Below are 27,758 nucleotides of genomic sequence, written 5' to 3'. Positions count from 1 at the left end.
TGCACCCTGCTAAACCACCTGAAAGCACAAAACAGATCACGACCACCAACGAGCCATGATTGCAAACTGACTGGTCTTCTTCAGCAGTAAACAACATGGATTTGTTGGAGCGTAAATCTGTGGCCTATGGGCACACCCACACGTGATACAGATACAGTATCAGCTGCCCTGGTTATGGCACAAGCCGAATGCTATTGCTCGATTTAAATAGATATCAAGATTGAGCTCAGAATTCAATACATATATTTAATTATTTTTGTATTTAATCATGTATTCTAAGTGATTTTATTCCTAAATGAAAGCAGTGGAGTTGCTCCTGCAGGCTCTGACATTCTCATATCAATATTAATAATAAATTACGTTATATCTGAGTTAATATTTCTTTACTTAAGAAAGAAAGTAGTTGCTCTTCTTGTATAATTGAGACAAAATATGAAACATAAAGAAATGAGGCATTTCAATATGAGAATTTCAAAGTACCAACATTTTTGAAATCACAGGCAAGACTGCACTTTCTTTTGTTCAATGTCCCTTCTTTTATAAACCCACAAACAAAACCGACATCATGTAATTATTAGGCCTTCCTGCTGCACAGTGTACATTAACATGTATGATGCACAAGGTTCTCCAAGGTGGTTATTCTAAGAGACACCCTCAGCTGAGTCACCGAAACCTGGAGGTGTAAAAAACTATAACAATAATTATCTTTCAAAATAACAAGATGTTGTCAGTATGTGTATTGTCCTTCAAATAAAATGGAAACAAAGCTGTAAAAAAAACACAAGACTGGTGATGTTCTGTGTTCCTTAAACCAGAAAAATTCCAATTACCAAAAACGTATGAACAGGGTTTCATGCTGACAAAAGTTAACATGTTGAGGGTTGTGCCCAGGTTATAGCATATATATGGCTCTTTATTCTATCACACTGTCCTACTTACTATTCACAAACATTGCTGAAATAAAAGTACTTTTTGAGAACTGCCTCCCCCACAACTGTAGGGCCCCAGGGAACACGTGGTTCATATGAACAATAAAGAAAAACAGTCACCAAAGGTTAGTGTATGGAGAGCAACCAACATTTAACATATTTTAAAAAACAACATAAAAAGTTTTCCATTCAGTCGAAATCTCCCAAATTTGCTGGGGCGCAACAAGCGCTGTACAAGTGCAAGTGCGAATACATGAGGAGTTTCAAAAAACTGCTCAGTCCATAAACAAGTGACTGGCTATGTTACAGAACATTTACAAATGTACAGAAATCATATGAACCTTTAAAAAAAGAACATTTATAAACATGATTGTATTTCCTTGCCTCACACGTTGCATGACAGTAATTGCAGTATTGACAGTTTGAGTTGCTCTATTTCCTTATCACAAGCGCAACCTTTAAGTACACTCAACTGGTTTCTGTAGCAAGAAAATATATTTATATATGTTTTATAAAAGATAAAGTAAAAAAAGCAGCATATATTTTAATATAACTCATAACTTGAAGCAAATAGATCTAGTATATGGGGACTTTGGTAAACAAACATTTTGCTGAGGCATTTATACAGCATATGCAGATTTTTTTTACCTATTACAGCAGATCTATAGTGTAACAGCCGAATGGGGTATGGTAGCCACACAGTTCTTTACTATGCATGACCCACAGAACCATCATCACAGGTAGAAACTGCATATGTACCATAAGCTGCCAGCTGGATTCTTCAGTTTTTATTCTATGAGATATACATGATCTGTATTGCACACAGCCAAGGGTGTCCACTGTACCACAGAGGATCAATGCATACTGTTGTTTCACTGTTTTCTTTTACAACAGTGCTATATTTTTTGCTGCACAAAGGTTTCAAGCTTTATGATAATCCGTGCAGTACATTCCATCACTCTCATCGCCACCTCTGATGTGTATCTGTCATTGGGAATCTGTGGAAAAGGCAGGAGATCGGGGTAGCGAGTTCTCAGGCTGTCCACACCGTATCCCTCCAGGATCTGAACATCGTTGGCAAGGCCTTTTAACTGGGTGTTGTGCTCCTCCACTTTCTGAGCCAGAGCAGTTGGTTTCACATCTTTGTCTGACTTTCCTCTGACAGCATAGTCCGCAGCTATCAGTGCAAGTTTTGTGGCAAGGTAGCATTTGAAACAAACCCATTCATTAGCATTTTTATGAAGATCATTGCGAGCAGCAGAGTAGTTTGCTCTGGCTTGCCTAAGCCACCTGCGGGCTTCCACAGGGTTTCCAACTGTCTTGAAAGTTGGGGGCACGAAGAAACGATGAGAATGTGATGAACCTGCATAGTTATAATGTTCCCTGAAAGTATGCCTTTCTGACTTGTGACTTGTTGCTTCTTGGTTCCACGATGAATAAAACCTTTGAAATGAGAACTTCTCTGAATGGAAGCGGGTTGATGATGTGGAGAAGGATCTCCTGGAAGCTCTGTCTGTATTTTGCTGATCGACCAAAGTCTGTTTCTCCATTCGGCTGATCTCACTCTGCAAGTGCTTGAAGACTTCGGTGGCAACGTCCAGGTTCTCAGCATTTTTGTCTGGATGCCACTTGAGATATAATCGGCGGATTATCTTCTTTCTTTCTGTTTCAGGAAGCTTCCAAGCTTGTTCAATTACTAAGGTCAGTTCTTTTAGAATCTCAGGCAATGCATTAAGCTTGATCTTTTTTGGTGATTGTTTTTGAGGAGGAGGCCTGAGGTTTTCCTTGCCAGCAAAAAGAGGAGGGTCCATTCGTAGACCAGTAGAACGACTGTCCGGTGTTGTAGGAGTCGATGGAGCACTAGTGTCTCGAACATTGGAGCTTTCGTCTTGTCTTGAAAATTTGTACAAGTCAAGGGAACTGACTATTTTGTATTCACTGTATCCAATGTCGATCTGGAAGCATTTACCAAGGAAAACTGAGTTTTCTTCCTCTTCTCTCCCTACTTCTTGAACAATGATGGCGTATGTATATGTAGGCTGGTAGGACCCATATATGTCTCCTCCCTCTGAGTCTACAAGGTAACCCACATATTCTCCTGGATAGAATACATGCATTGGGTCCATGAGAAGTGTGTGATGTATCTCGGCTGGTATGGGTGTTCCTGGAAGGGGGAGCTCAAGTTTTGAAGGCTCTGTTTCGTCGTACTTAACACCGAGGCTGTCCAGCTTCTCTGTGATTCTGTAGATGTCATTGCAGCCCAGCATGGCGATTAGATAGGATGTGTCAGAAATCAAATTGTCTGTGGCAGATTTTAATGTCATAGCCAATGCTAGGAGAAAATTTATGTCTTTGCTGTCTGAATGCTGGATGTAGAGGTGAATCACGGCCGTCCCGTACCTCTTGAGGAAGGCAAGTGTTTCACTGCGGCTGTGTGGGATGGGACTACATCCTTTCACTCTTAATGTTGTCTGGAGTTTCTCAAAACAAGATACTTTGAGTCCTTCACAAAGTGCTTTGCAGAGACGTATGGCTTTTTCCTCATTCACAAGGTATGCATTGTCATTCTCATGTTTCATTATTCGGATTAGTCCTGTGATGAACTGCTCAGATGACAGCAACAGCTGAAGGCGGCCTTGAAGTGAGCAAAGAGCTCCAAACTGGCACATTTTTGGAGAATCCTCATCGAGTTGCTCCTCAAGAATGCTACTTAACAGTCTAGGCCTTAGTTTCTGTGGAAGTAGCATGATCAGCTTTGTGTGGAAGGCGTGATCTTTGCCCAGATAGCACTGGCTCATGTCCACAAGCATCTGAACTCCAACGTTACCCTGAATCCTGCTTTTATAGTGTGGTGCATCATCAAACACTAAACTGCTGGATTTTGCTAATCTACCATCATGGCTTGGCAAATAAAATAACAAATCTCTGAGATTCTCTAGGTCTTTGCGGATTTCCACTGGATCGTTATGGAGCGACTTAAACAATCCTGAAACAACCCTTTTCACAGTTCTCATTTCATTTGGGTCAAGCTGCTTGCCCTCTGAGTTTCTGTAAATTCGCCACAGCACTTCAACATACTGTTTGGTTGACACAACATCTTCTGTGCCAAGGAGTTTAAAGAGTTGATGAAAGGTACCGAGCTCTAGAGGCAATTTGTACAAGTAGGGTTTGAAATCAGATTCGTTGTCCAAATTGATGACAACCTCTTCAGGTTTCAGCAGTTTCCAGCCATCTTCCACCATGACAAAGGTGACCCCACGGAGCTGGAAACGGAAATCTCTTTTATCTGCATTGAGGAACTCATAGGTGGACCTTAAAACTTTGTTCCTGGTTTTCACAATTTCATCATCTGGACTGGATATGTTGCAGATGTTCTTGCAGTTGCTTATTACCTTCTCCAACGGTGGGTCCAGACTAACAGCTAACATGTTCAGCACCTGGTCAAGTTGTTCCTGTCCAGTGACAGCGCTTCCTTCCTGGTCCTTTATGCTTGATGGTGTGGCTTTCTCTGGTAGAATTGGGCAGGATGTCCAAAGCAAGTGTATAATATCTGTTTGCTTGAATTTTGGATTAACCTGAGACCCACTGAAACGAATCAGAGGAAGTGTGCCACTCATCTCTTGGTACTGCGAATGAAGCTTGATGAGCTCGTTTGGCGCTCTCTCAGGACACAGGAATGGTATCATTGAAAGCTCCTTGAGAAAAGCACCCTGGATCAGGTCTGTCCTCTCTTTGAAAATATGGTTCAAGAGAACATCGACAATGGTTTGGACTTTTTCTTTTGTCCAGCTTTCTGTCTGGGATTTTATGCTGACCTCTTTTGCAAACTGGAGAACTTGCTGTTGGGACATTTCATGTTTGAGACCAATATTTCTCAGAAAGGTTATCCACGAAGAGAGCAACAATGTTCCATTCTTTGGTTTTGACACTTGCTCAACTTTCTTGAAAAAGTCACATGGTATGAAAGATTTTGCAGGTAGCATAACTTCAAATACCTTCACAGTCTCATCATAGAAGAACTTGGTTGGCCTGAGTCTGTTTGAGTAGTCATAGATGAATGACAGTCCCTCCAGTTTCTCATAGAGCTCATCTTTTATCTTGCATGATTCTTCCATTGACAAAAGTGTGTCCTTCAAGTAGACAATGTGTTCAACTTTGGCATTATAGGAAAAACTCTCAAACTTTGGCAGGAGATGTTGAAGGTAGATGTCTATGTCATCAATTGGCAAACAGCCAAGAAAGCTGTACAGGTCTTTTAGCTGTGGACTGTCAGCAAGAAAGGAAAAGGAGGATGTGTGGGCCCATTTGTCAATGTCTGCAGTAGGAATGCCTTTTGCAAGTATGTAGTTTGCCCCATAGCATGCAATGCTGATGTGTTTCCCACTAACTGATTTAAAGCACGGGAGGAGTTTTAGGCTCTGCACATCCTGTTGTGTGAGGTTAGCTAGGTTGCAGTTGAAATACAACAGGAGAGCCTCAAAGTCCTTGTCGGTCAGGTTTGCTGCTTTGAATGCAGATGTCTGAATCATGTACTCCAAAGCTTTCAGAACACTTGATGGACTTTCAATGTTTGCTGTATGCTGTGCCAGAAATGGCATGATGGGATTCTCTTTGACACAGATTTTGTTCACTCCAAGCTGAATGCACCCTGCTTTCATTAGGGTGTGAAAGACTTTGTCATTTTGGCCATGTGGAAATATTGCTATGTTCATCAAACTCAGAGGTAAAAGCACATCATGCTCAGGGATAACTATCTTTTCTCTTGCCATGAATTTGATTCCCGGGAGCAAAGCCCAGTCTTTCAGAATGTCAAGAATTGTGTCAAAACTAGGTATGTCGGTCTGATCCTCCTTAACAGCAATATTCTCACTGATGAAGTTCCACACATTCTTTAGCCAAGACTCACTTGGAAAGGTGTCTCTCGACTTTACAGGGACCCTTGTTCGATACTCTCTTGGAAGAACGGACCCCAATAGGTCACCAAAGCTGCTGATGTCAAAAATCTTTGCCGCTCCTGCCTTCAACAGCGTGTCGCTGTACCTGATGTACAATGGATTCATGAACATTTCTTTCCTTGCTGAAATTAGCTCATGATGTGATGTCAGGAACTTTGGTCTCTTGGTATCAAATACCTGAAGCATGTTGTCCATTGTTATCAACAGAGGCAACCCCTCAATTTTGTCTTCATTTACTTCGATGTCTTTGAAGCAGTAGTCAAATAGGAGCTTCAGGCTATGAACTAGCTTGTAGTTGGACTGTTGGAGACGGCAGGGGAGTTTTCCAACATGGCAAGATGTATCTGGTGATGAGAAAGTGTGGAGAAAGTTGCAGACATCCTCTGGTGTTACATAACTGACTGGTATCCCTGCATCCTCCAGGCAGAGGTAGAGATTTGCCGTCTCATCACAGCTGTGAACCAGGTTGAAACCAATATCCAGAAGCAACGTTTTCAGCCTGTACACATTTTCTGCCACAGACTTCCTCGAGGAAATGTTGTACTCTGTGTTTCTCAAGTGCTGAAGCTCATCTTGTAGCAGATTGTCAAAAAAGGCTCTACCTTTGTTTGCTGTGGATGTATTTACCCATGAAATATAAATGACAGAGTGCATGTCTGAATTGTCACTTTGTGCTGCTCGGACTACGGGAAGCAGACGCTTCAGGTCGGCATGGATACAGTTGTACACTGCTTTAACAAGGCAATACCAGTCTGGCTGTATATCAAGTCTGTTGGCTGGGAAGAAGAACAGATATTTCCGCAGCGTATCTTTAACAACATGAAGTGGAGTCCCTTGGAGTACGGTCATGGTGGGATCAGGGCCTGAGAAGTATAGACGCTTAAGCTGAATCAGCAGCTCCACACAGGCAGGGGCTATCAGTGATGTCATCATATTATTATTCCAGTCACTCCTCACCCCAACTCCATTGTCATCTCTCCACAGGTTTCTTCTAGCAGAGTCTAGAGCAAAGTGACCATTTACATGAAATGGTAATCCAGTCTCCAGTGAAAGGGGCAGAAAGCAGAAGGCTCTGTGAGGTTTTTTGTAGTTGTGGCTTACACATGCAGCTACCCCTCCACGTGGAAACAGAGTTATGTCTTCGTTTTTATGAGCTGAGATCACACTTTTTGAGACATTTTCAAGGTTAGGGAAGCCCGATCGGTTACAGATCATCCATGTAGTCAAATTTCCATCAGTGTCCTGTATGTCCATAGTGTAGGTGATCTGTTGCACAGGGATAGCAGTGAGCTGCTTCTTTTTGGTCACACTATCAATGACTGAGGCATGAAACTGTTTGCGTTTCAGCCGATCACCATCTGTTATTTTGGCGGTCACAGAATAAAGGACTTTTAGTTCTCCTGATGCATTATCAATTTCACAGATGGATATTTTCTCCATGTGGTTGAGGAACATCAGAAGCTCTGCACCGTCAGATTTTAGCTTATCCAAAAGGTTTTGCACCATTCTGTCTGATGCAGGGACTGAACTTATCTCTGAGGTTTTTGCCATATCTTTAGAGCGAATGGGGAATCTGAACATTGTGCTACGTTCCAACTTAAAATGAATTCCTAAGTAAAGGCTTAAGACATCTGAAAACTGAGATCTGAAGTCAGAGTCCAAGTCTCTAAACATTCTTCCAGGACTCACAGATGTAGCCCCAGGTGCATACTGTGCATGAGGATCAAATATGCACAGAATGTCATTGTTTGAGATGAAGGACGGGCAGTCAGTGATGTGATAGACAGAGTTGAATCCTATACCATATTGACCAGTTTTGCCCGGATTTGCCTCTTTTGTTCCTCTTCCAAGATTCTGTATACCTCTGACATCATCCTCCGTGAAAGGCTGGTTGTTATACACACAGAGTGCAGGGCCTTGCATCCGGATCCATTTATCATCGAATATTCTTTCTGTGGGGTGTGTCCTTGGATCAAACACAAAGTAAATTTCAGTAGCTTTGGCATCATCTGCATTTTGAAGCAGCTCTTTTAGCATTTCTTTTTCTGATGGGTAGGCATTGAGAATGCTTTTAATTCTGCTTGTGAGTTTTTCTTTCTGTCCAAACTCACTACCAAGTGGAGAGAAACAGACATTGGAAGCATACCTCTCCAAGGCTTTGTGACGTTTAGGGACTGCCCCTAGTTTCACAGCAACCTCTCTTGGAATATCCCCGTGACAGTATTTCACAGAAGAGTCTCTGACTTTGATCCATGGGCAGTCATTGTAGCATAGCGATTTTGATTGCTGCAATGTCAGATTGGAGTCAGGTAACATAATCCCATCATGATTTGCTTGGCAGTATTCTTGGTTCTTGTCTCGTATCAAGCTCCATATCCCTTCACTTATTATCCTGCGACACAACTGGAAGTTATCCTCAGTGAGTGTCCTTCGGCCACATTCCCGCTTCACACTTTCAAGAACTGCTGAGAAATCCTCAACTGCAAAATTTGGCTGTACCCCAACATTTTCAAACAACTCACGACAGCTGTTTCTATATTTGTTTGGAAGCTGATACAGATGTGGGGCTGCATCAAAATTCAGGTGGAATGCAACTTTGGAGGGATTGACATATGTGTTCTCCACCAGGATGGAGTTGAATGCTTTCAGTTCCTCTGTTATTTCTCCTTTTGCATTCTCATCCTGTAGCATTTCTTCATGTAGATACTTATAACAAGCATTTGTTATATTTTCCTGATACAGTGTGACACCATCAAAGGATTGAGACAGTTTCTTGAGCTGACTGATGACCAATCTAATTGATGGTTTCCTTATTAGACAGAGACAGTCTTTTACAGCCAATGACATTGCACCACAGCCTTTGAAAGATGGAGAATTCTCATTGAGGATTGGCTTCATCAGACACACTGTGTCCTGATGTTCAGTTGTGAAGAGTTCTCCAGCAGAGAACATTGTTGTTGGAGAAAAGTCATTCCCATGCCATGGTAGTGAGAACCCTGCAGGTCTTGTCAGAAATGGAAGGAACTTGATGTCCTGTAGCTTTTCTAAGAGCTCAGCTGCTGGTGTATCTCTCATCTTCAGTTTCTCATCAATTAGACTGAGTAGGATACTGCTACGGAAGCATGCAGCTGCATGATCACTTTCATTAAGATGAATTACAGATTCAGCTCGTTCCATCAGGTCTTCCCAGCACAGATCATCCTTTACCATGCCTAACTGCACTAGCTTCACTAAACATACAGGGTTTAGGTAGTCTTTAGAAGTCCCTTCAGGAAATCTTCCATCATCTGTGCTGTAGAGTTTAGCAACTCTTCCCTCTGGGTGAATTAGTCTGGAAGGCAAAACCAGTTCCTTATTGGGGCCAGAGCATGGAATACAAGGAGTAACCCGGAGGATTGATGCAAACTCTTCCAGTTTCTCATTCAAGACATAATGCATCAGGGGATCTCGAAGCTCTCGGTCGATTCCCTGGATGTGAGGGAAAAAGACATCTGAAAAGAACTGCTTCTCTGTCAGGGTGTTTTCCATCAACTTCCCCTTACATCCAGCATCATCAAATCCCTCCTTCACCCAGTCAGGTAGCTCAACAGCACAGAGGTTTTGTGAGCCACTTTTCTTGAGGTATTTCAGGAATATCTTGAAAGCAGCAGGACCAATGTCTGGCCTACAGAGTAAAGCATCATCAAGAAATCGAACGTATTGGATTGACACCCAAGTGTTTCCATCTGAGAAAACCTTTGCGTGCTCACTATCACCTCCTTTGGCTATTTCCTGGTAGACACCCTGGCTGATCAGTGTGAAGTCATCATGCACCTGACTTGGATCTGGCCACGCTGCGTAATAGCTATAGTCGAGCAGTTCTCCACTTTCAGCCATTGAACGTAGCATTGTGAGTGCTGCTAAATAGGCCTGGACAATGACATGTCTCATGAACACAGAATTCCATCGTCCTTTGGTGTCGGTCTTCCAGATCTCTTTGCGGTTAGAAGTCACAGCGAAGCAGCCATTAATATGGATTGGAAGGCCTGTTTTGATTCTGAGGGGTAAGTAACAAAACACCTCTCCAATTGGTGTAGCATTTGTTTTTACTGTCCATTTGCGATTCTCTTCCTCTGACAACAGAACAGCCACACCTCCACAAGGCACTAGTCCAAGTCTTTTTCCACTATCACTGAGGGAAAACTTGAGTGCTTCAGTTACATCCATGCATGAGCAAATGAGCCAGTTAGTGACCTCGACTGCCTTTTGGGGCATTTCATCTGTGAGTCTTCTTGTCTGACCCCCTTTAGCAGCCATCTCAAAGTACTGGTTAGGATCTTCCTCTGAACCTCTGAACAGTGGGGAGTGCAGCTCGACAATACGTTTGAACACATTGTGAAACTCCTCCACCATAATGCGTATGATGCAGCCAGACTTAGGAACATCAGCGGGTACCTTGTTAGTGCTTGCTACTTTCTTCATAACCTTTGCTGCAGATTTAAGGATACTTAGGGGTCCATATGAGGCTTTGGATGACCACACACTTTTGTTGATGGTCACAACATCTTGTGCTCCAGCTGGATTTGGTTCTTCATATTTCAGGTATTTCAAGACCATACTTCCAACATGCTGCGTGAACAGAATGAACCGATGGCCGCATATGCTGAACTCATCAACCAGGGAATAGATGTCTGTGGTGTTGTAGTACAGAGTGCTGATTTCACTTACAGAGGCTTCATGCTCTGTTCTGAATGGAAGTCTGAACAGTGTACCATTGTATTTGTATGGGGAGTCCTGAGCTAGAGGAAGCTGGCAGTTGAAGACATTAATGAAAGGTTTAAACTGATTAGGGAATTTTCTCAGCCTTTTCTGCTGCTTGCTCCAGTTGATTTTGATCCCTGGATTAGACCTATCTCTGATGTGCTTGCTGATGTGATTGATGTTTGGATCGAACATGATCATGAACTCTCTGCTTATGATGATGGGGATGTCAGTGATGTGATAAACTGAGTTGAAACCCAAGCCAAACTTGCCAACTTTGTCTGCTTCACATCTCTTTACTGATCCACCTAACCTTGTGATATTCAGAAAGTCTGTGTCTGAAAATACAGAGTTGTTGAAAGACCACAAAGAGGGCCCATGACAAACAATCATGCCAGGGTCAAGGAGATTCTCTCGGATGTCAGAGTTTTTTCTCATGTCAATGAGGAAACTGCACTCTGTTGCACTTGCATCATCAGCATTCTGGAGGAGCTCTTTAAAAATGTCTGCTACAGAGGGATATTCCTCCAAGATGTTCTTTATTCTTACTGTTAGAGGTTCTCGTTGGCCTGATTGTTCAAAGCCAAGGTTCTCTGGGTTTATCAGCCTTGTGCTCAAACATGGCACCTTCAGCCACTCTGCAGTTTTCATTGGGATATCATCGTGGACTAATATAATTGGCTCTGATGCATCCTCAAGTAAGTCATTCAAATCGTCAACCTTGATGTCACAGTAGGTGCATTCGTGAATGAGCTTCATGGCTAATTTACTTGGGTCCTTGTAACAAAGAATTGGCACATGCATGTTGGTTTCTACAGGTATCTGATTGTTGTACAGCCATCTCAGGATGTTGATCAAAAGTAGGATATCATGTTTGCTTTCCTCCTTGGTAATCTCTCCTTCACATCTTTGTTGGATGGTGCTGATGACTTCAAACACATGGCTTGGGACAACCTCTTCAACCGACCCACAAAACTTGAAAAGCTTGTGAAACTTTCGGATTGTCTTTGGCAGGGAGTACAGGTAAGGCTGCAAGTCTAGATCAGGGAGAGGTTTAAGGACCGTGTGTCCAGGTGATGAGAATGTCTTCCCTGTCCACACCCAATCAAAAGGCAGTGATTTCATAGCTTCTCTTGCATCCTCAAGATGAGCCTGCATAAAGGCATAAATCTCAAACAAGATCTGCTGAAACTGATACCAATCCTCTGTGGTGAATGCTTGGGATTTATGCCAGTCATTCACTGCTTTCAGGTGTTGCAATACCTGATCTACCTGTGGCTCAACAGTTAGTTTCAGTGCCTTCTTCATACCTGCAGATGTGTGTTCAACCAGTGCTACTGAAGATCCCACAAGCACTGCATGGGATATGTCACACATCTCTGACAAAGAGCAGATATTGAGAGTATCTCCAACCCAGGCGAGGGATTTAGGGTAAGTTAGAGGTCTTTCTTTGCAGACAGGTACCCATTTCCATTTTAGCAATGATTTCTGAGCATCAGCTGATTTTACCAGCTTGGTGTGTCTGTTTAGTATCTGCAGGAGTGTTTTTGCCTTTTTGATTACGAAATCCCACTCTGGTTCATCCCTGCTTTGTAACTCCTCTATCTTCTTTGCCACATGGAGTACATCTTTTTCACTGAGCTGCACTTCATTTCTTAGTCCCAGTTGTCTGAGTGAATGAAGAAGATCAGGGGAGGATGTGAATGTAGTTGTGGGAAACCTGGTTTCCTCTTCCATGTAGAACAGATTTTGTAGAATTTCGAGTTCAGGATCAAAAAGATCAGAGACTTTGACTGAATTTCCACAAGGCAGCTGAATGAATTTAAGAGCAGAAAGCCATCCAATCACAAATGAATTTTCATTCTTTAAAAATGCCAGATTTTTGAGTGCCCAAAGCATGATTTGACATATCTCATCGGTTGTGTAGAAGCCCTTCTCAAGATCCTGAATAATAAATTTCAAACATTCTGTTGTTTTCACCTGTTCCACATTTAGCATCTTGATGAGGCGGATTGATTCTTCATCACAGCATCCCACCAGATTTACAGATAATTTCACATCTGGTGGGTACTTGGCTCTGTGATGTAAAGCTCTAGCTCCTCTCAGTGATGTAAATGCTGAGGTGCCTTCAGAGCGGGTCCCCACTTTCTCAAAGATGGAAAGTTCAAGCAGGGTATGTTTTTCCTTCTCTGTAATGTCAGACAACCCTGCAAGAAAGTTTCTGAGTGCAATCTTCTCATCGACCGAGAAAGAAACGACTTGGCTGGATAATCGCTGTGTTGCCAATCTGTTCATTATTTGTAAGAGCACACTAGGAGAGGAAGGATGGATGTACCTCTTTAGCTGAGGGTGCTGCAAGCATGAATCCATCTTTTTTATCACTACTCCTCCAAGCCTTTCCATGATGTCAATAAGGTTTTCAGGAAGCGTTGCCTCTTTCTCATCCACAAGGATTATGGGGGATGGAGTTTTGAGACGTAGAAGCTTAACCGTGTCCATGTTTTCCTCAAGTGGCACACATGGGATCAAAGGCATGTCTTCGAAGGTACTTAGGTCATCAGCAAAATGTATGTAGAGATGCTTCCAGATAATCTTCAGCCAGGAAACTGTAGGATGCTTCAACTCTCTGTTTCCAGGTTCCCATGTGACAATGAAGTCTCTCGTTGGCCAGGCTGTTGACAGGATCTCCTTGATAAGTCGAGCTGATCGTTCAGGATTCAGCACCTGTAGCTGAGTGCAGGCTCTTCCTGTTTAAATAACAAGGAAAAGTTAAAGTTATGTAATTTTCCTTGGTTATTTTTTATGTAGAAGTTACAAAATGCTGTCTTTCAAAGTTCACACTGTTGTTTTATTGTTATTGCATGATGCAGCAACTACAGAAGTCAAGTCTCTATCAGGAAAAATGCCTTTCACAATTAGCATTAGGATGATAGTTTTTTCCATGCACTTGACCCATTTTCACATAATTGGGTATATTATAACAAATCAGCCACACAATAGATGTTTGACAGTTCCCCTTTTCAGAAATAAATAAATAAATCTAAATGCAAAACTGTCTAGGCTGTAATTGGTCTTATATTTGCTTTCATTTCAAAACTGATGTGTTTTGGAAAGTTAGTAGTCATACTCAACATTTAGACTTACAGCAAAACTGCAGCACAAATTGCTGATATAAACCATGCAAACACACTTTCATATACCATATTGTGCACACACACACCTACAGTTTGTAACATTTGCACCAAAATCGTTTTAGCCTTTGCAGGGGACACCATTTTTGAAAGACACAGCAAGTAGTAAAGTGCACCATGAAACCTTTATAATATAAGTCCAAATGATGGTGAGTTAACAGGTTTCATTTATAGGTTGTAATTATACCAAATCCTAACATGTGAGTTGTTGTTTTGTTACTTATGTCTGTGAGAGTTATCTGACTGTAGTAACCATGGTGGTCTTTCACAGCAATGCGTTAGTTTTAGAGCCTGACCGATTATTTGAATTGGCTGATTAAAAAATCGGTCCAATAGGAGCCTTTCACAGACATATCAGTATCAGAGTTTATGTTTACTCATGAAAACTTTTATCTTACAGAATAATCCTTTCAGAAAGATTGTGTTTATAAAAATTGTGTTTATTTTCTTTATTCAAGTTCTATATATTTGGTTGTATACGTGTTTTCTTTTTATTCATACTTATTTATAACAAAGTTAATTGTTTAACTGTAAAATATCAAGCCTTAATTACATTTCTTTGTCATAATCACTGCCATTACAATTATAGACTGTACATTTCTTTGTCAGTGGGCAAACTTATAAAATCGGCAAGGGATCAAATAATGATTTCCTTAATTGTATATATATCAGCCAGAATATCGGTGTATTGAAAATGTTTGACTCTCTCATATCGGTATTGGCATCGGTCAGGCTCTAAATAGTTTAAGTAAATAGAAAAATAATCGATATCTAACACATTTTCAAATACCTACCTGAGCACCCCCAAAGATACTGTTGCACTGTAATTCAAATGACAAATTTTAGAGACCTGAAATTAACTTTACCTTGTTTTTCTATCTTATTTGTATTTAAAAAATGCCATTTTCCTACGGTTTATATTTTTACTTATATTATAATCAGTAAAACACAACATAAATGATGGAGTAATTGGAAAATAGATGTGGGTTGTGGTGCTCTAACATCATCAGCAGTGGTGGGCCCACTGCAGAGACTAGAATAAAGATTTCTAATGGATGCTAATGAAAGTTGAACTGCTGCAGACACTGCAGAGTGGCAATGCAACAAAAACATTCAACAACTAGATGAAAATGTATATGAAAAATCGGACAGAAATATTTGTTCCACATTGTTATGTTACATTACAATATTGTCTGTGGCTTAGATTATGGTTTCAGATGACAGTTATGTTACTCAGCATATTTCCTCTGTCTGGCTCACAACCCTCTTGTCATAATCATGGCTGCATGTGCAGTGAGGGCAGTCAGGTTTTGATCTTATGAATCGAGATGAAACATGTGGCACAAAAATAGGTCTTCCATGAAATAGCATGCTCATGCTCTCCTTTCTGTCTCTCGCTCCTAAATGATCTATCAGCAGCGTACCAGATTTAATGCCCTGCTGGCACTGCAGGAGTAAAATGACCCAACGCTACTATAATATGGCTGAACACATATAACCCACATACCCCACATAGTTATCACGTGGACTGAAGACTTTTCAGTTTCAGTTATAGTTCTGTCAGACGTCTTACATGTTACAGTCTACTATAAATCATATTTTGCATAGATTACATGTAAATGTGGGTGTTACCTCTGGTTTTGGCTGCTTTCTTCAAACTGGCCATTACAGAAGGTTTAATGCTCTCCAATATGAACCGACCTTCCAGTCCAGGATACAGAACCCTTGGGACAAATAACACCGTCAACAATGATTTTATGTAAAAGACACAGTACTCATAATACTGAAAATCAACTGTAGGCCAAATTAATGTGCAAAATTTTCACAAATCACGTCAAGATGTTCTTGGATGAATGTATTGACAGTGCTTTAGATCAAAATCATCCAGGCTGCTGTACCTGTCCCTAAGTGGTAACAAGTGTCCATGAAATACAATTATTTCATATTACTTTCATATTTAATAATTATTCAAGGGTAAAAGGAAAATCTAAATTTAATCTCTACCTGGGGTATTCTTCAGATGCAATGTAAATGACATCCTTATCCGTGACAGAAGTTGAAAATGTTGTAAAAGTCTCATCTTGCCGTGGTAGGAGTTCCAGTCCGATTAGATCACTGTAATTAGCCTCACTAAGCACGAACTCCAGCAGCAGCAGCTTCTCCTGTGAAGGACCTTTGTGTTTGTACTTCCTGATCACCTGCCGCAACAAAGATGGGGTCACCTTCCTCACGTCGGTGGACTCATCCATGTGGGCAGCCAAGACAGAGTCCACAGCAGCTGGCACTTTTGCCACCTGCATTCCTGAGCTTTGGAGGTAGTTGATCACAGTCTCTGAAATGTCCTCGTCTGCGTCCAGCTCTGAGAATACAGTCTGGTCCACCCGGATCCAGCTCTCACTGAGGGAATAGATGACTTCCTGCTGCAGCAAGTCATGGAACAGTGGCTGAAGAATAGGTTTCCAGCGGGACTTGACCTGCTTAAGGTTCGGCCATGCCTCGTAGGTCCCTGTGGGGGACAATGGAAAGTCTTGGTCCTTTTTTGTCTGTACCCTTTTGATAGTCTCTGTGATGAGTGTGAAGTAAGCCTTAGGGATGACAGTGATTATAAGCAGCTCATTCCACAGAGCAGCTGGATCCCTCCACTGGTCCACTTCCCGCCACTTGATACTCCTACGGTTGTCTGTGAGACCGAAGAAGCCACTGACATGAACTGGAAGCCCTGTCTCACTCTCCTCCCCAGGGGGAAGAGGAAGGAAACAAAAAGCCCGTCCTGAGAAACCAGATGTGGCACCTATGTCCTCTCTGTTTATCAGAGTAAGAGGCAGGGCAATTCCAATGGTGGGCATGAACTTCAAATCATCTGCCAGAGAGTCCAGCTCAGCACACATTCCTCTCCCCCCTACTCCATTACAAACCAGCCAAGTCGTTCTGTGAGTCTCTTTAGCTTTTTCATCCTGAGTCTCGATGTTGACCTGGTAAGTGACACATGTGATGGTAGAATTGGGCACACCGTTGTTGTAGCTGTCTATTGCCTGACCCAGAGTCTTAAGTGCGTTTGGTCTTTCTAACTTATCATCAGTATTTTCTGTGGCTGTAACCTGAAACAACATGCGTTCTGTACCGTCGGATTCACGCACATGCAGCGAGATCCTCTGAACGCTTTTGAGGAAGAGGACCACTGTGTCTGCATCTGCTTTGAAAGACTCAAAGAGCTCTAAAATCTTTTCTTTGTTGTAAATGTTGCCACTGAGCTGGGAGGGCTTCATGCGGAGCGGGAAGCGAAACAGCGTTCCGGGAAAGCTGCCGTCCTGAATGGTTTTCTCGGAGCTCCCAAACATCCCAGTGTAGGGAGCAAACTGGTCAGCCAGCTCTGTGATCTCCTTAATGTCCGTCTTCAGGTTCCAACACTGGCCAGACTCATTCACTCCAAACAGAGTCTGATGAGGATCCAGCATGGCAATCTGGTCTCCACTGAATATACTGGGAGCATCTAAAATATTGAGAGGAAAAACACAAAACTATGAATAAATATACACAAACATTGATCAGCTGCCCAGTACAACTAAAGCCTGACCCACTAGTCACTGTGTAACTCTACTGATGACAGTTTAGGTTGACGATGTTGCTCAAAGGTAAGATAGGGTAGTTGTAATTAACAAGTAATAAATGAAAAGTTTAAAAAGATCAAATAAAATTGTATTCATCTATTTTTTTTTCTTTTTACAAATTTACATGTTTCATGTTTTAAATTAACATTAAAAAGCAACAATTACCACCTTGTGGTTGTAAGCCTCCATGAACCGGTCAAGTTGCAGTCACAACCTCCATCTACCTTTTTTTGCAGCAAATATGATGTCATAGCTGACCTTTGACCTTTTGGATGTAAAATATCATCACTTTACAATTTTATCCTATTATTCATTTGTGTGAAATTTGATCTCAATTAGCATATGAATTCTTGAGTTATGGTAAAAAATATGTTGTGTCAGTTCAACAAGACTGGAGTTCCCTCCCTTCCTGATATATATCCTCACAAGAATCAGACGGAAAAAAGGCCACAGTAGCCTTTGATCCCTAAACCTAGCTGTGAACATTTGAGCCGAATTTGAAGAAATTCCCTCAAGGGGGTTCCTGACATATCGACTCTAGCCGTAGCCAGCGCAGAGGCATAAAAATGTTTTACTTTCTACTAATTACTTGCTTTTGAATGTCATATAGTCATTTTATGCCAGGGTTTCACAATAAATAAAATTGCGTTTTAAAGATCAGAAGAATTTTCTGTGATTTGATTCTTATGTACAGCACATATTAGGAATTTACCAAACAACTTGATAGGCAATTTTTCAAACTGGTATAACCAACAATGGTTATAAGCAGACATTGGAAGTTACACAGATAACATTTGTTTGTGCAGAATACTCTGATTCCACATAAGAGAGTAGGTTGTACTGCAAGTAATCATTTAGAAATTATTAATAGCAGATGAAGACAACTGTTTCAAACCTGTAATATGATACACAGAGTTGAATCCAATCCCAAACCGTCCCACTTTCAAAGGATCCTCTCTCTTCCTGCTCCTCGCAATCTCCTGAATCCCATTCCAGTCTTCCACAGTGAAAATAGCATCATTGTAGACATACAGTGCTGATGCTGCAATCAGATCAGAACAAATAAGTTAAAACAATACAAAAATGCATATTCGGCAAATGTACAATAATTTAGTAAAGGCAATAATGCATTATTTTAATAAGTTGCTTTTTTCCCTGTTCTTTGATGACAGGGAGGTCAGAGCAGAGCATCAACTACAGAGCAGCTGCTTCATGACACTTAAGCTGGACAGAAACCTGCCAACACAAAAGCTTGAACGTATGCTCACCATTCAAAGCACGGTGTTACTGGGTTATCCTGCTGTGCTAAAAGAGTCACTGTCTACTAACCTTGATGCTGTGCCATGTCAGGTGACCACAGCGACTCCACTCCATACTCTGTCTCATCATACATGAACTTGACTTCTGTGGCTCCAGCATCCTCAGCATTTTGAATCAACTCCTTCAAAATAAAGGCAAATACTTGCATTCATGAAGATAGGGCTTTTACAGTGAAAGTACACAATAATGTTAGTTTATCCAGAAAGCTTCACAGTGAAATGAGAGCATTATTAGAAGGGATGGCCCAAGTGATACCTCAACTCTTTACACACGCAATGTTGCTACCATGTAGGGTAATAGCTGGTGCCAGTAATTACAGCCAAAATAAAACGATTTTCTTTGTTTTTGAACAAGCTTGAGATACTTTCTAATTTCAAATCCCATGACACTGTATCTGTGTTATTGCCTGAACGTAGCCCTCCCGAGATTACTACCAAATTAATCTGCGTCTCTTTGGTGAGCTCACATAAAACAAAACAGGACGAAAGCTATACCACATTTTTCCTGTTTGTGCTTATTATACTAATTAGCCTGAGAATCTTTAGAATAGAAGCCAAGTTATCTGTAACTATATTCCACCAGTGTGGGGTTAAATAGGTGAATCCATAAATTAATTTTGTTATAATACTGACCTTATATGGCAAATAAAAAGACATTAATCATGAATTAACTTTTTGGGTTACCTTCAGAATCTGTCCACCTTCGGGATATCTCCTCAGGATATCTTTCAAGAATTCGACTAGTGGTGGTGTAGTTTGTCCAAACCTCCCTGCAAAAGCAGAGACAGGTAAGCTTCATTGTTGTAAGAGCTGGTTTATTGCAGAGATGCAGTGATTTTATTCATACCTCCCCCTTTAAGGCCTCCTCCCTCCAATGTGATAGATACTTCTGGGATTCCTAGGGGCACCAGGGTCCCGATCTGCACACTGTCATCCAGCTAGAATGGGTTGATAAGGAGAAAGAGCATTTGAGAGAAAAGCTTATATGGAAAAACTATATAGAAATCTCCTCAAATAACAACATAAATCAAGTACAGTTAATTAAAAAAAGAACTGGTTTTAAGAGACAATAAATAAGTTCATGTGAAGAAAATGCTGTGAATTTTGTGTTTTATTACTCACTGCACACTCATATAAGCTATTAACAAACTTGTAGTTACGCGGCCGTAAAGATTCATGTATCATCACTTTCTCTACCCAGCTACCATTAAATATTTTGGGCAGTGTAACTGCAAACATTATTGTGATCGACAGTCTTTTCTTGGTGCATCTTACAGAATCGATGTAGAGGGGAGTCGGCACAGGGCCTGATACTGCTGCTGTATGAGGCTTTTCAAGGTGACACTGTGACCCACTGCACACAGCAGTCTTTGCACATCAGCACGCTATCTGGCAAACCTTCAGCCATCTTCCTCATCACGATCACTGCACAGTGCAATTATCGCCGGAAAATTCAAGATTAAGAAGTTTATGTCTTATTAATATTCAATATGGGAGAATAGAAAGGGCTTATACAGGAAATATACAGTTTTATATATATATATACAGTGATAGAGTTCATCACACTGAAGAGTGTGACGCAGTGTGGTTTCGAGTGTGGATACCCAAATCAGGATACCAAAATCAGACAAAAAATGTGGAAATTATATCAGGGTTTAATTTTTTACACTGCACATGCCTTTAATTTGGGAAAACATCAGGCTCGGGTCTGGTTCAGACTCAAAAAACAGAAGGGTAATGCCTGTCTAAGGCAAGCTTGGAGTTGTTTTAAGTTTAAGCTGCACTTAAGATCCTTCTAATAAACTGTGTTTTTCTCCTAACAAGAATGTATGTGCAGCAGTACGATCGCTTGAAGTATTTTTCCTCAACTTGGCTTCTAGGCTGAATGTTTTACTGCATTTGAGGGCACCCACCAATGGACTCTGGTTTTCAATGAATCATGCTTGTGAAACTCACAGAGAAGCAAAACTTGCCTCTCAGTTTCTCCTAAAAAGCATACCACTCCTCTGCTACAGTGTCTGGCTCAGTGCCTCATCCATCAGACTGCTGCACAGTAACATTGCATCAGGCATTACAGGAATACAATGTGAAATCTAAAATAACATTTAAGAGGAACAAAGGGAAATCTGTGTCTTCATTTTTTACAGGAAACATTTCACATTACAACACTCAATACAGAATTTAAGACTTAAATGTGCTATTCATTTGTAGGTGTAGCTTGCAGCTATTTTTTGCATATGAGATCAGGGGACTGCCAAGCACTGACCACCTGGTGCTGTCCATCAGCTAAGCCCCAAGTCATGGGGTCAACTCCAGTCATGTTAGCCCATACATTGACACAGTCACTGACACAGCCATCACAAACTACCAAACAAGAATCCTACACACCTACAGCACATTCATCTGCCATAAAACAACCAATTTATTGGGTCAACTTGGAACTTAAACTGCTACTGATGCATCTATTTGGTCCAAAATATGTTAATCAAATGACAGATAATCAGCACCTTAATTTATCTAACTAAAGTCCCTCAGTAAACTATAGAATTGTTTAATACAGTGTGTTTATGAAGTGCCTTTCATGTTGTCCAGTGAGAGTCAGAATGTTAAACTGCACACATCCTTAGCTGATATTGGATTATGCTGCATGGGTGGGCGGGTAGGTTGGCGGGTAGGTCGCTAGGTAAGTAGGATCATAGCCCTAAACTAATTTGCCATAAGATCAAAAAAAGATTTAACTAATTCCTCATAAAGATGACAAAATTATACCTAGAAGGGAGGCTCACAGTACTTCTAACAGTGAAGGCACTGTTATCAGTTTAAGTGAATGTCACCATTGACATTATTCATCCTGCAGTTATGGGTCATTAAAACAAGCTTCCTCTCTGCTTCTGCTGCTGTGGCAATTATCCACCCTCAAATTAAGAAACCTCACTTGTTCTTGTGACAGAACCACTCACAGAACAACAGACAAACAAGTAGAAATAAACTAAACTAAACTAAAAATGAACCCAACAAGTATTCAACACTGAGATAACCAAGAAAAACACACTGAATATTATGTTTATAATAGACAGTAAAAATAATAAACCTGTGCAATACAACAGATAAACAAATATAAGAATTTAGAGGATTTACCCAGAACTGGCTTTTATAAGATCCTTAAAATATGTAAGTGTTTAACAGAAAGAGTACATAGTCATATTCAAACCAGGTTTCCTGAGTTTTGAAACTGTTTTGAACAAGATAGGTTCAGTTATGAAATTTTAACAGCAATTTACTTTTTCTAAGATCTAATTCCAGTAGCTAGAGTGCCTGTCCCGTACATGAGAATCCAAAGTGACACACAGTAGTCACACAGTATGAACACAATGAACAGATGAAACATATTTGCTGTTTCTAGGTCATCAGCATCTGAGGTATGCAAGTCTTACCTAGACAATCTTTACATTTTGTATATTTCAATCCTACTTTTACCCTGCTGTTACAAACAAACAAACAAACAAACACTCACCACTCTCCCATTGTGGGTCAGTCGCTGCTCTTTAACCGGGAGATTTGTCTCCTCGTAGAGCAACTGTTTGACCTCTTGAACAGATGTGAGGGGGGAGACCTGGTAGGACCTCAGGCCAATGCACTCATGACGGACTGTCACCCATGGCAACCTAAGAAGTACAGACACAAATGGGTTTAAGGTTGTACAACAAATTAAACTATTATGATTAACATGTCCTCATAATTGTTGAAGACTTTTGTCTATACTTCTGATAATTAGTTATGACTTCTTTAACATATAGCTATATATTTAAAGGATTTAGGTTGACATAATATATATATATATATATAGGTTGACAGTGTATATATATATATATATATATATATATATATATGTCAACCTAAATCCTTTACTTTCCCTTGTGGAACATTCCTCTAAAAGTGTACTGACAAGCGACATAGTTGCTGTGATTTAATAGGTATCACAAGTCCTGCTTAAATTGATTATTGATCAAGGATTAGGTTGAGGAGAAACATGAGAATGGACAACTCACTAGGTCCATCTGTTAATGGTCCATTAGTAGCAGTTAGTCATCTTTATTAATGTCTAGTTTGATTTTCAGTATACTCTGTATAAAGCCTTTAGCCTTACTTCACTGAAGTGCTGCAAACAATCTATCAATCAATCAAACAAATGTTATTTTTTCACGACCTGAATTCACAAATCACAATTTACCTCATAGGGCTTAAGAGCAATCGATGTCATGTGTTACAGAGCACATCAATGGGTGCATAATGCAGGGTAATGCACTATCCTTAAAATGTAAAACAAAAAACCCTTGAAGATGTTGTAACAGTTATCAAAGACTAGTTCATTGATCCCTTCCTCGAGAGAGATGTGCTGTTTCCCATCAGTGGATTGACCATCTCAGTCATTTTGTTGCTGGTTAGCTCTTAGTCATTCCATTACTACCGCACTCTAGAAATGGACTGCACTGCTATTTAAGGGAACGACATATGTGTTTAACTTATGTAAGGCAAACCTATAAGTTGCATGTCAGCGCCTAGCAGCAATAAAGCAAAACATCCCTGCTTATTCAGCATCAGAGGACTGCATGCAGCCTGCGTCCACAGTGGTGCAGTCAGTGGGGCTGGGGTGGGTGTGACAGCCTGCACAGGATGGTTTGAAAAGCCAAAGCCCCTCAGACCACATTAAGCCAAGTCCAGGACAATACATGACAATGCAATATCCAGAATGGTAAATGCTGTTGTCCCTGTTTCCTCCCTGTAGTGCGGCTGATCATCACAGTGCTGCAGGGCCGGTTGGGCCTATGAGCTGCTAACACTCACAATGCTGCAGGGTTTTATTTCAAAGCACACATGAAACTCACCACGGGTCTGGACAGGTGGCCATTTCGTTGCGATTATGTGACCCAGAACAGGCACATGTCACCGGACTATCTCTGGCATCGGGCGCAGGGATACTCCATCCGGAAAACGGCTGTGGCGAAACAAGAAAACCGTTACTTACATAAAAAGAACCCACCCGTCTACTCAGTATAACTGTGTAGTAAACACATACACACCCTTGTGTAAAAGACACATAATGACACATTAAACCAACGTGTTGGAATGGGAGGTTTGTTCAGCCTCGCTAGGAGCGTTTATCCCGACAAACCCCACTCACTCGAGTCGGTCCTGTGCGCTCCGTTAGCGGTCCCCTCACGAAGACGACTCATTTCACCACAGGTTATTGTTCCCGGTAACAACAACAACAACAATGGCGAGTGACACGACTGTTTCGATCCAACAACATCCCGTCTCCTTCAAAGGCGATGTTCTAAGAATAATGAATTACACAGAGAGCTGCGGCTGAGGACACGGAGCGAGAGGGTTCACTCCCCCGGTCACTTCCGCGTCGTCTTAAAACCGCACAGCACTCTCAGTTTACTGTTGTCCAGGAGGGTTCACCACTGAAACTAAGGAAGATATGTTCTCTTTAAGAGGCTTAATTCGTGTTTTACAACCCTCTGCCATTGCTGCAATAATAATAATATGGACCGTGAGGAAGGATTGGCCTTTTTTTTGTGCATGCGTAGTGGATCATTTGTAGTATCAATCACAGATTCTTGGATAATTTGGCTAGCTGTATGTTAATGCTGTAGTGATATCTCCACACTAATGTGCACATGGGTCTATCTATAGGTCTGTGCCATCTTTTGGGTTAGGAGAGGGGTTTGAGGTTAGAGAAATGGGTTGATTCAATACCTCACCCTGACATCCACAGACTGACCTCATGATCAAACTAACTCCTGTAGCTTTTTTTGATGAACAGGTGACTGGTGTGAGATCAGGTTCACACTTTGCAAATAGCACTGCACTTTACAGCAGGATTTATACAGGGAAGTGCTATTGTTGCTTTTTGATATCATAGGCACATTAGACAATGATGTCAGGCAGGCTCCAAAGTTGTTGTCATTGTTTACAAGTTCTACGCACGCCTGTCAAATGTTGTAATCGCACGAAGAAGCTGTGCACTTGCAATCTTTGTTAAAATAAATGTTAAAATAAACGTTATTAATAATCTAGGCGGTTTTATTTTTACTACATGTTATGGAAATGTGCCACCTTTCTCTTAATCTGTACCCCAGCCTATCCCCCTCTAGACCCCTGCTGTTAAAGTCACACTGGTCTACAGAGACTGAAAAATCACAGACCTCTCATTCTGTCCATTTCTATGGGCCCAGTGTTCCGGAAGTAAAGCTATCGATATTTTTTCATTAACAATGATAGGTCAGTGGCAGCTTGAGCACTTCCAATGGCATCAAACCATCAGTTTAGACAATAAGCATCTCTACTGAAAAGGTCAGATTGAATATATTCATTATTATTAGTACAGTAATTATTATTAGTAGTAGTTATGTTTTTATCCAATTTTATTGACTCCTTTTTTTTATGTTTAATTGTTATTTTATCATACGTAGTCATTGTCAGAATTTTGTATTTGCTTTGTCTATTCTTAGTCCCTTTAAATTGCACTAACCTATATGAAAGGTGCAACACAAATAAAGTTTGATTGGTTAATTAACATGATTTGATTCTTATGACCAATTGAGGGCAGAAGAACTCCAAGCTAAAACAAATCCATACTGTTGATCAGCGATATGAATATTGACTGAAGCTGGAATTCAACATACATGGAGCAGCATTAACTCAATGTCATCTTCACGCTTCTTTTAAATCTTTCCTTATTTCCTTTATTTTCTCCACCAACCCCTGAGATAAATATAAAGGCTGCATGGCTCTTAAATAACGTTTGTTTAATAAATGGTGTGAATTGTTCTGATTGGCCCATGACAGCTAGTAATTAACTAGTAACTATAAGTAATGGCTTATATGAAAATCACACCCATACAAAAGATACAATACAAAACATACAATTTAAAATATTACAGGTTGGTATTTCATAGAAAACTGCACTTGTCATGATGGTGCCCAGGTGTATTTGACCATATGTGTATTCTAAAGAAACATACACATACATCAACAATGTACCAATGTGAATAGGTACTTTATATCAGTGCATGTGACACTGCAGGTTTTAAATCTGATCGGAGCCCGAGTGATTTATGGCATTGCATTCTGGGACGTGTAGTCGACAAACCAAAAACTGATCAGACGCCAGAGCACTGCAGTCAGAGATGCGCACATCAGGTTAGGATACAGGAACCAGCGATATTAAAGGCCTGTCCACGTCCAGATGATCAGGTTTTTTAAAGCCTATTCGGTCTGTGGTTAGAGCCCAGCAGCGGACTCAGATTAAAACCTTTGATACTGCAGCACACAGGCCTCATCAGAAACTGTCTGCTGTTCTTACACAACCTGCTCTGACTATAACCTGACACCTAACCTCTCTGATCACACCTCTGGTCCTTCAGCTCTGTAACATCCCTTTCACAACATTGTGCTGTGTGGTGCAGTGATTTGTGACAACACGTCGAAAAGTGACATCATCCCCGCGGCCCTTAAAACATAATGTGAACCCGCTGTCAGAGGCATCGTCATGGGATGGAAAACACATCCTGTGCACCAGCCTCTGCAGGATAACAGCAGGTCTGACTGTTATCAAAATATCAATACAATAAGACCCAGAAGTTGTATGTGACAATACGACAAACTTGACAGAGTATTAAGATTTAATTTCTTCTATAAATAAAGGAAAAGTGCAGTACTCTATAAAATTAAAACATTGTCAATGCTTAAATAGTCTACATTTCTATATACCGCCTCATTTACTGCCGCATTGAAGAGAGCGAGAGAGAGAGAGAGAGAGGTGTACTCACATTGGGAGAGCATCATGCTGGCAGCAGCAGCCTCAGTGCAGCTCCTCTGTCCTCTGCACCGCAGGGCAGCGCACAACGTCCTTCAAATGGAAACATACATAGCATAGTATCCCACTGGAAGACTTCAGTGATGTTGTGATTCTCATGAAATCGACCATAAGATGAGATAACTCAGGGTCGTGGACACCTCCGGACAGTTTACTGCAGCTTTTAACGCATGCGCGTCTCTTAAAGCCACAGCTGCTGAGTGAAGACCTGATGGGACACGCCACACCAGGAAATAGAGGCTGGACAAAAGGGTATAGAATAGAATAGAATAGAATATAATAGAATAGAATCTACTGAAGTTTTTATAAATAAGGAATGTTATTATGATGTTGCAATACAAATGTGATATAATACCAATATAAAACCAATAATCAATAATCAATAATCAATAACAAATAATCAATAATAAATCATCATTAGTCAATAATACATTTTTAATAATCAAGTAATCAGTGCAACAAAACTTACACCTGCTTTCATACAGTAAAAGGTGGGGTTGCTTTGCTTGTGTTGCTGTTAATAATCAATTACCAATAATCAATAATAAATTATCAATCATCATAAATCAATAGTTAATTAATCAGTGCATCAAAACCAACACCTGCTTTCATACAGTTAAAGGTGAATGACCCAACTTGCTCTAGAAAACACAAACCCTCAGTTGTGCACTAACAAAGAGCTACAATTAAACCATGACAGCATTAGACCAGTAGAGGGAGACAGCAATCTGTGATATTTTCCTTTCCAGTCTGTGTCTAAGGGAGAAGTGATGGGTGTAGTATCGTCCACTCACAGCTAGATGTCTCATATCACTGGTCACCTGTCTACAGATTTAACCTAAACACAATGTATACATACAAACACTATCAGGACATACAGTAGTCGAATGTATCTATCATAACCTCAGCTGCATGAAACTAATCTACATGATTTCATAACAAAGAACACAACTCATAAAGGTGATGAACATTTTATGACACTATAAAGTCATAATAATAGGTGTTCTCTGTTGCAAGCTGTATCAAATACATGAAACCATTGAAGCATTAATATTTCACAACAGGTTCTGTAACAGCTAATTACATTTACAAAGTAGTAACTGATTTCCTGGAATTTATATACAACATGTC

General features: G+C 40.7%; 1 protein-coding gene across 3 annotated transcripts; it reads right to left on the bottom strand.

The window, feature by feature from the left end:
• Positions 1–461: 461 nt before the first annotated feature.
• Positions 462–26,896, bottom strand: sacs (sacsin molecular chaperone). Of its 3 annotated transcripts, none has more exons than XM_034605456.1 (10): positions 26,581–26,896; positions 23,629–23,738; positions 22,257–22,407; positions 19,590–19,680; positions 19,427–19,512; positions 18,753–18,864; positions 18,319–18,465; positions 15,820–17,305; positions 15,448–15,539; positions 462–13,371 (listed from the first exon to the last, which is right to left on the bottom strand). In XM_034605456.1, the coding sequence occupies exons 2-10, from the start codon at positions 23,649–23,651 to the stop codon at positions 1,826–1,828; spliced, it is 13,734 nt and encodes a 4,577-aa protein (XP_034461347.1). In that variant the 5' UTR covers positions 23,652–23,738; positions 26,581–26,896; the 3' UTR covers positions 462–1,825. The 3 variants fall into 3 exon arrangements, with proteins under 3 accessions (XP_034461347.1, XP_034461346.1, XP_034461348.1); XM_034605455.1 differs by lacking the exon at positions 26,581–26,896 and adding an exon at positions 23,925–24,108; XM_034605457.1 differs by lacking the exon at positions 26,581–26,896 and adding an exon at positions 23,824–23,877.
• Between the last annotated feature and the right edge of the window lie 862 nt (positions 26,897–27,758).

The sequence above is a fragment of the Hippoglossus hippoglossus genome, chromosome 13 (genome assembly GCF_009819705.1).
Source record: "Hippoglossus hippoglossus isolate fHipHip1 chromosome 13, fHipHip1.pri, whole genome shotgun sequence".
NCBI classification, from domain to species: domain Eukaryota; kingdom Metazoa; phylum Chordata; class Actinopteri; order Pleuronectiformes; family Pleuronectidae; genus Hippoglossus; species Hippoglossus hippoglossus.
The sequence above is the reverse complement of the archived record's forward strand: the minus strand, read 5'-3'. Positions and strand labels throughout refer to the sequence as shown.

What these genes read in the sequence shown, in the direction of transcription:
- sacs (XM_034605456.1), bottom strand. Translation starts at nt 23,651, where the DNA reads ATGGCCACCTGTCCAGACCCGTG. An exon ending in AGGAGGCCTTAAAGGGGGAG is followed by an intron (nt 19,513 to 19,589) that starts GTATGAATAAAA and finishes CTGCTTTTGCAG; the next exon opens with GGAGGTTTGGACAAACTACA. An exon ending in GAAAGCAGCCAAAACCAGAG is followed by an intron (nt 13,372 to 15,447) that starts GTAACACCCACA and finishes TTATTTAAACAG; the next exon opens with GAAGAGCCTGCACTCAGCTA.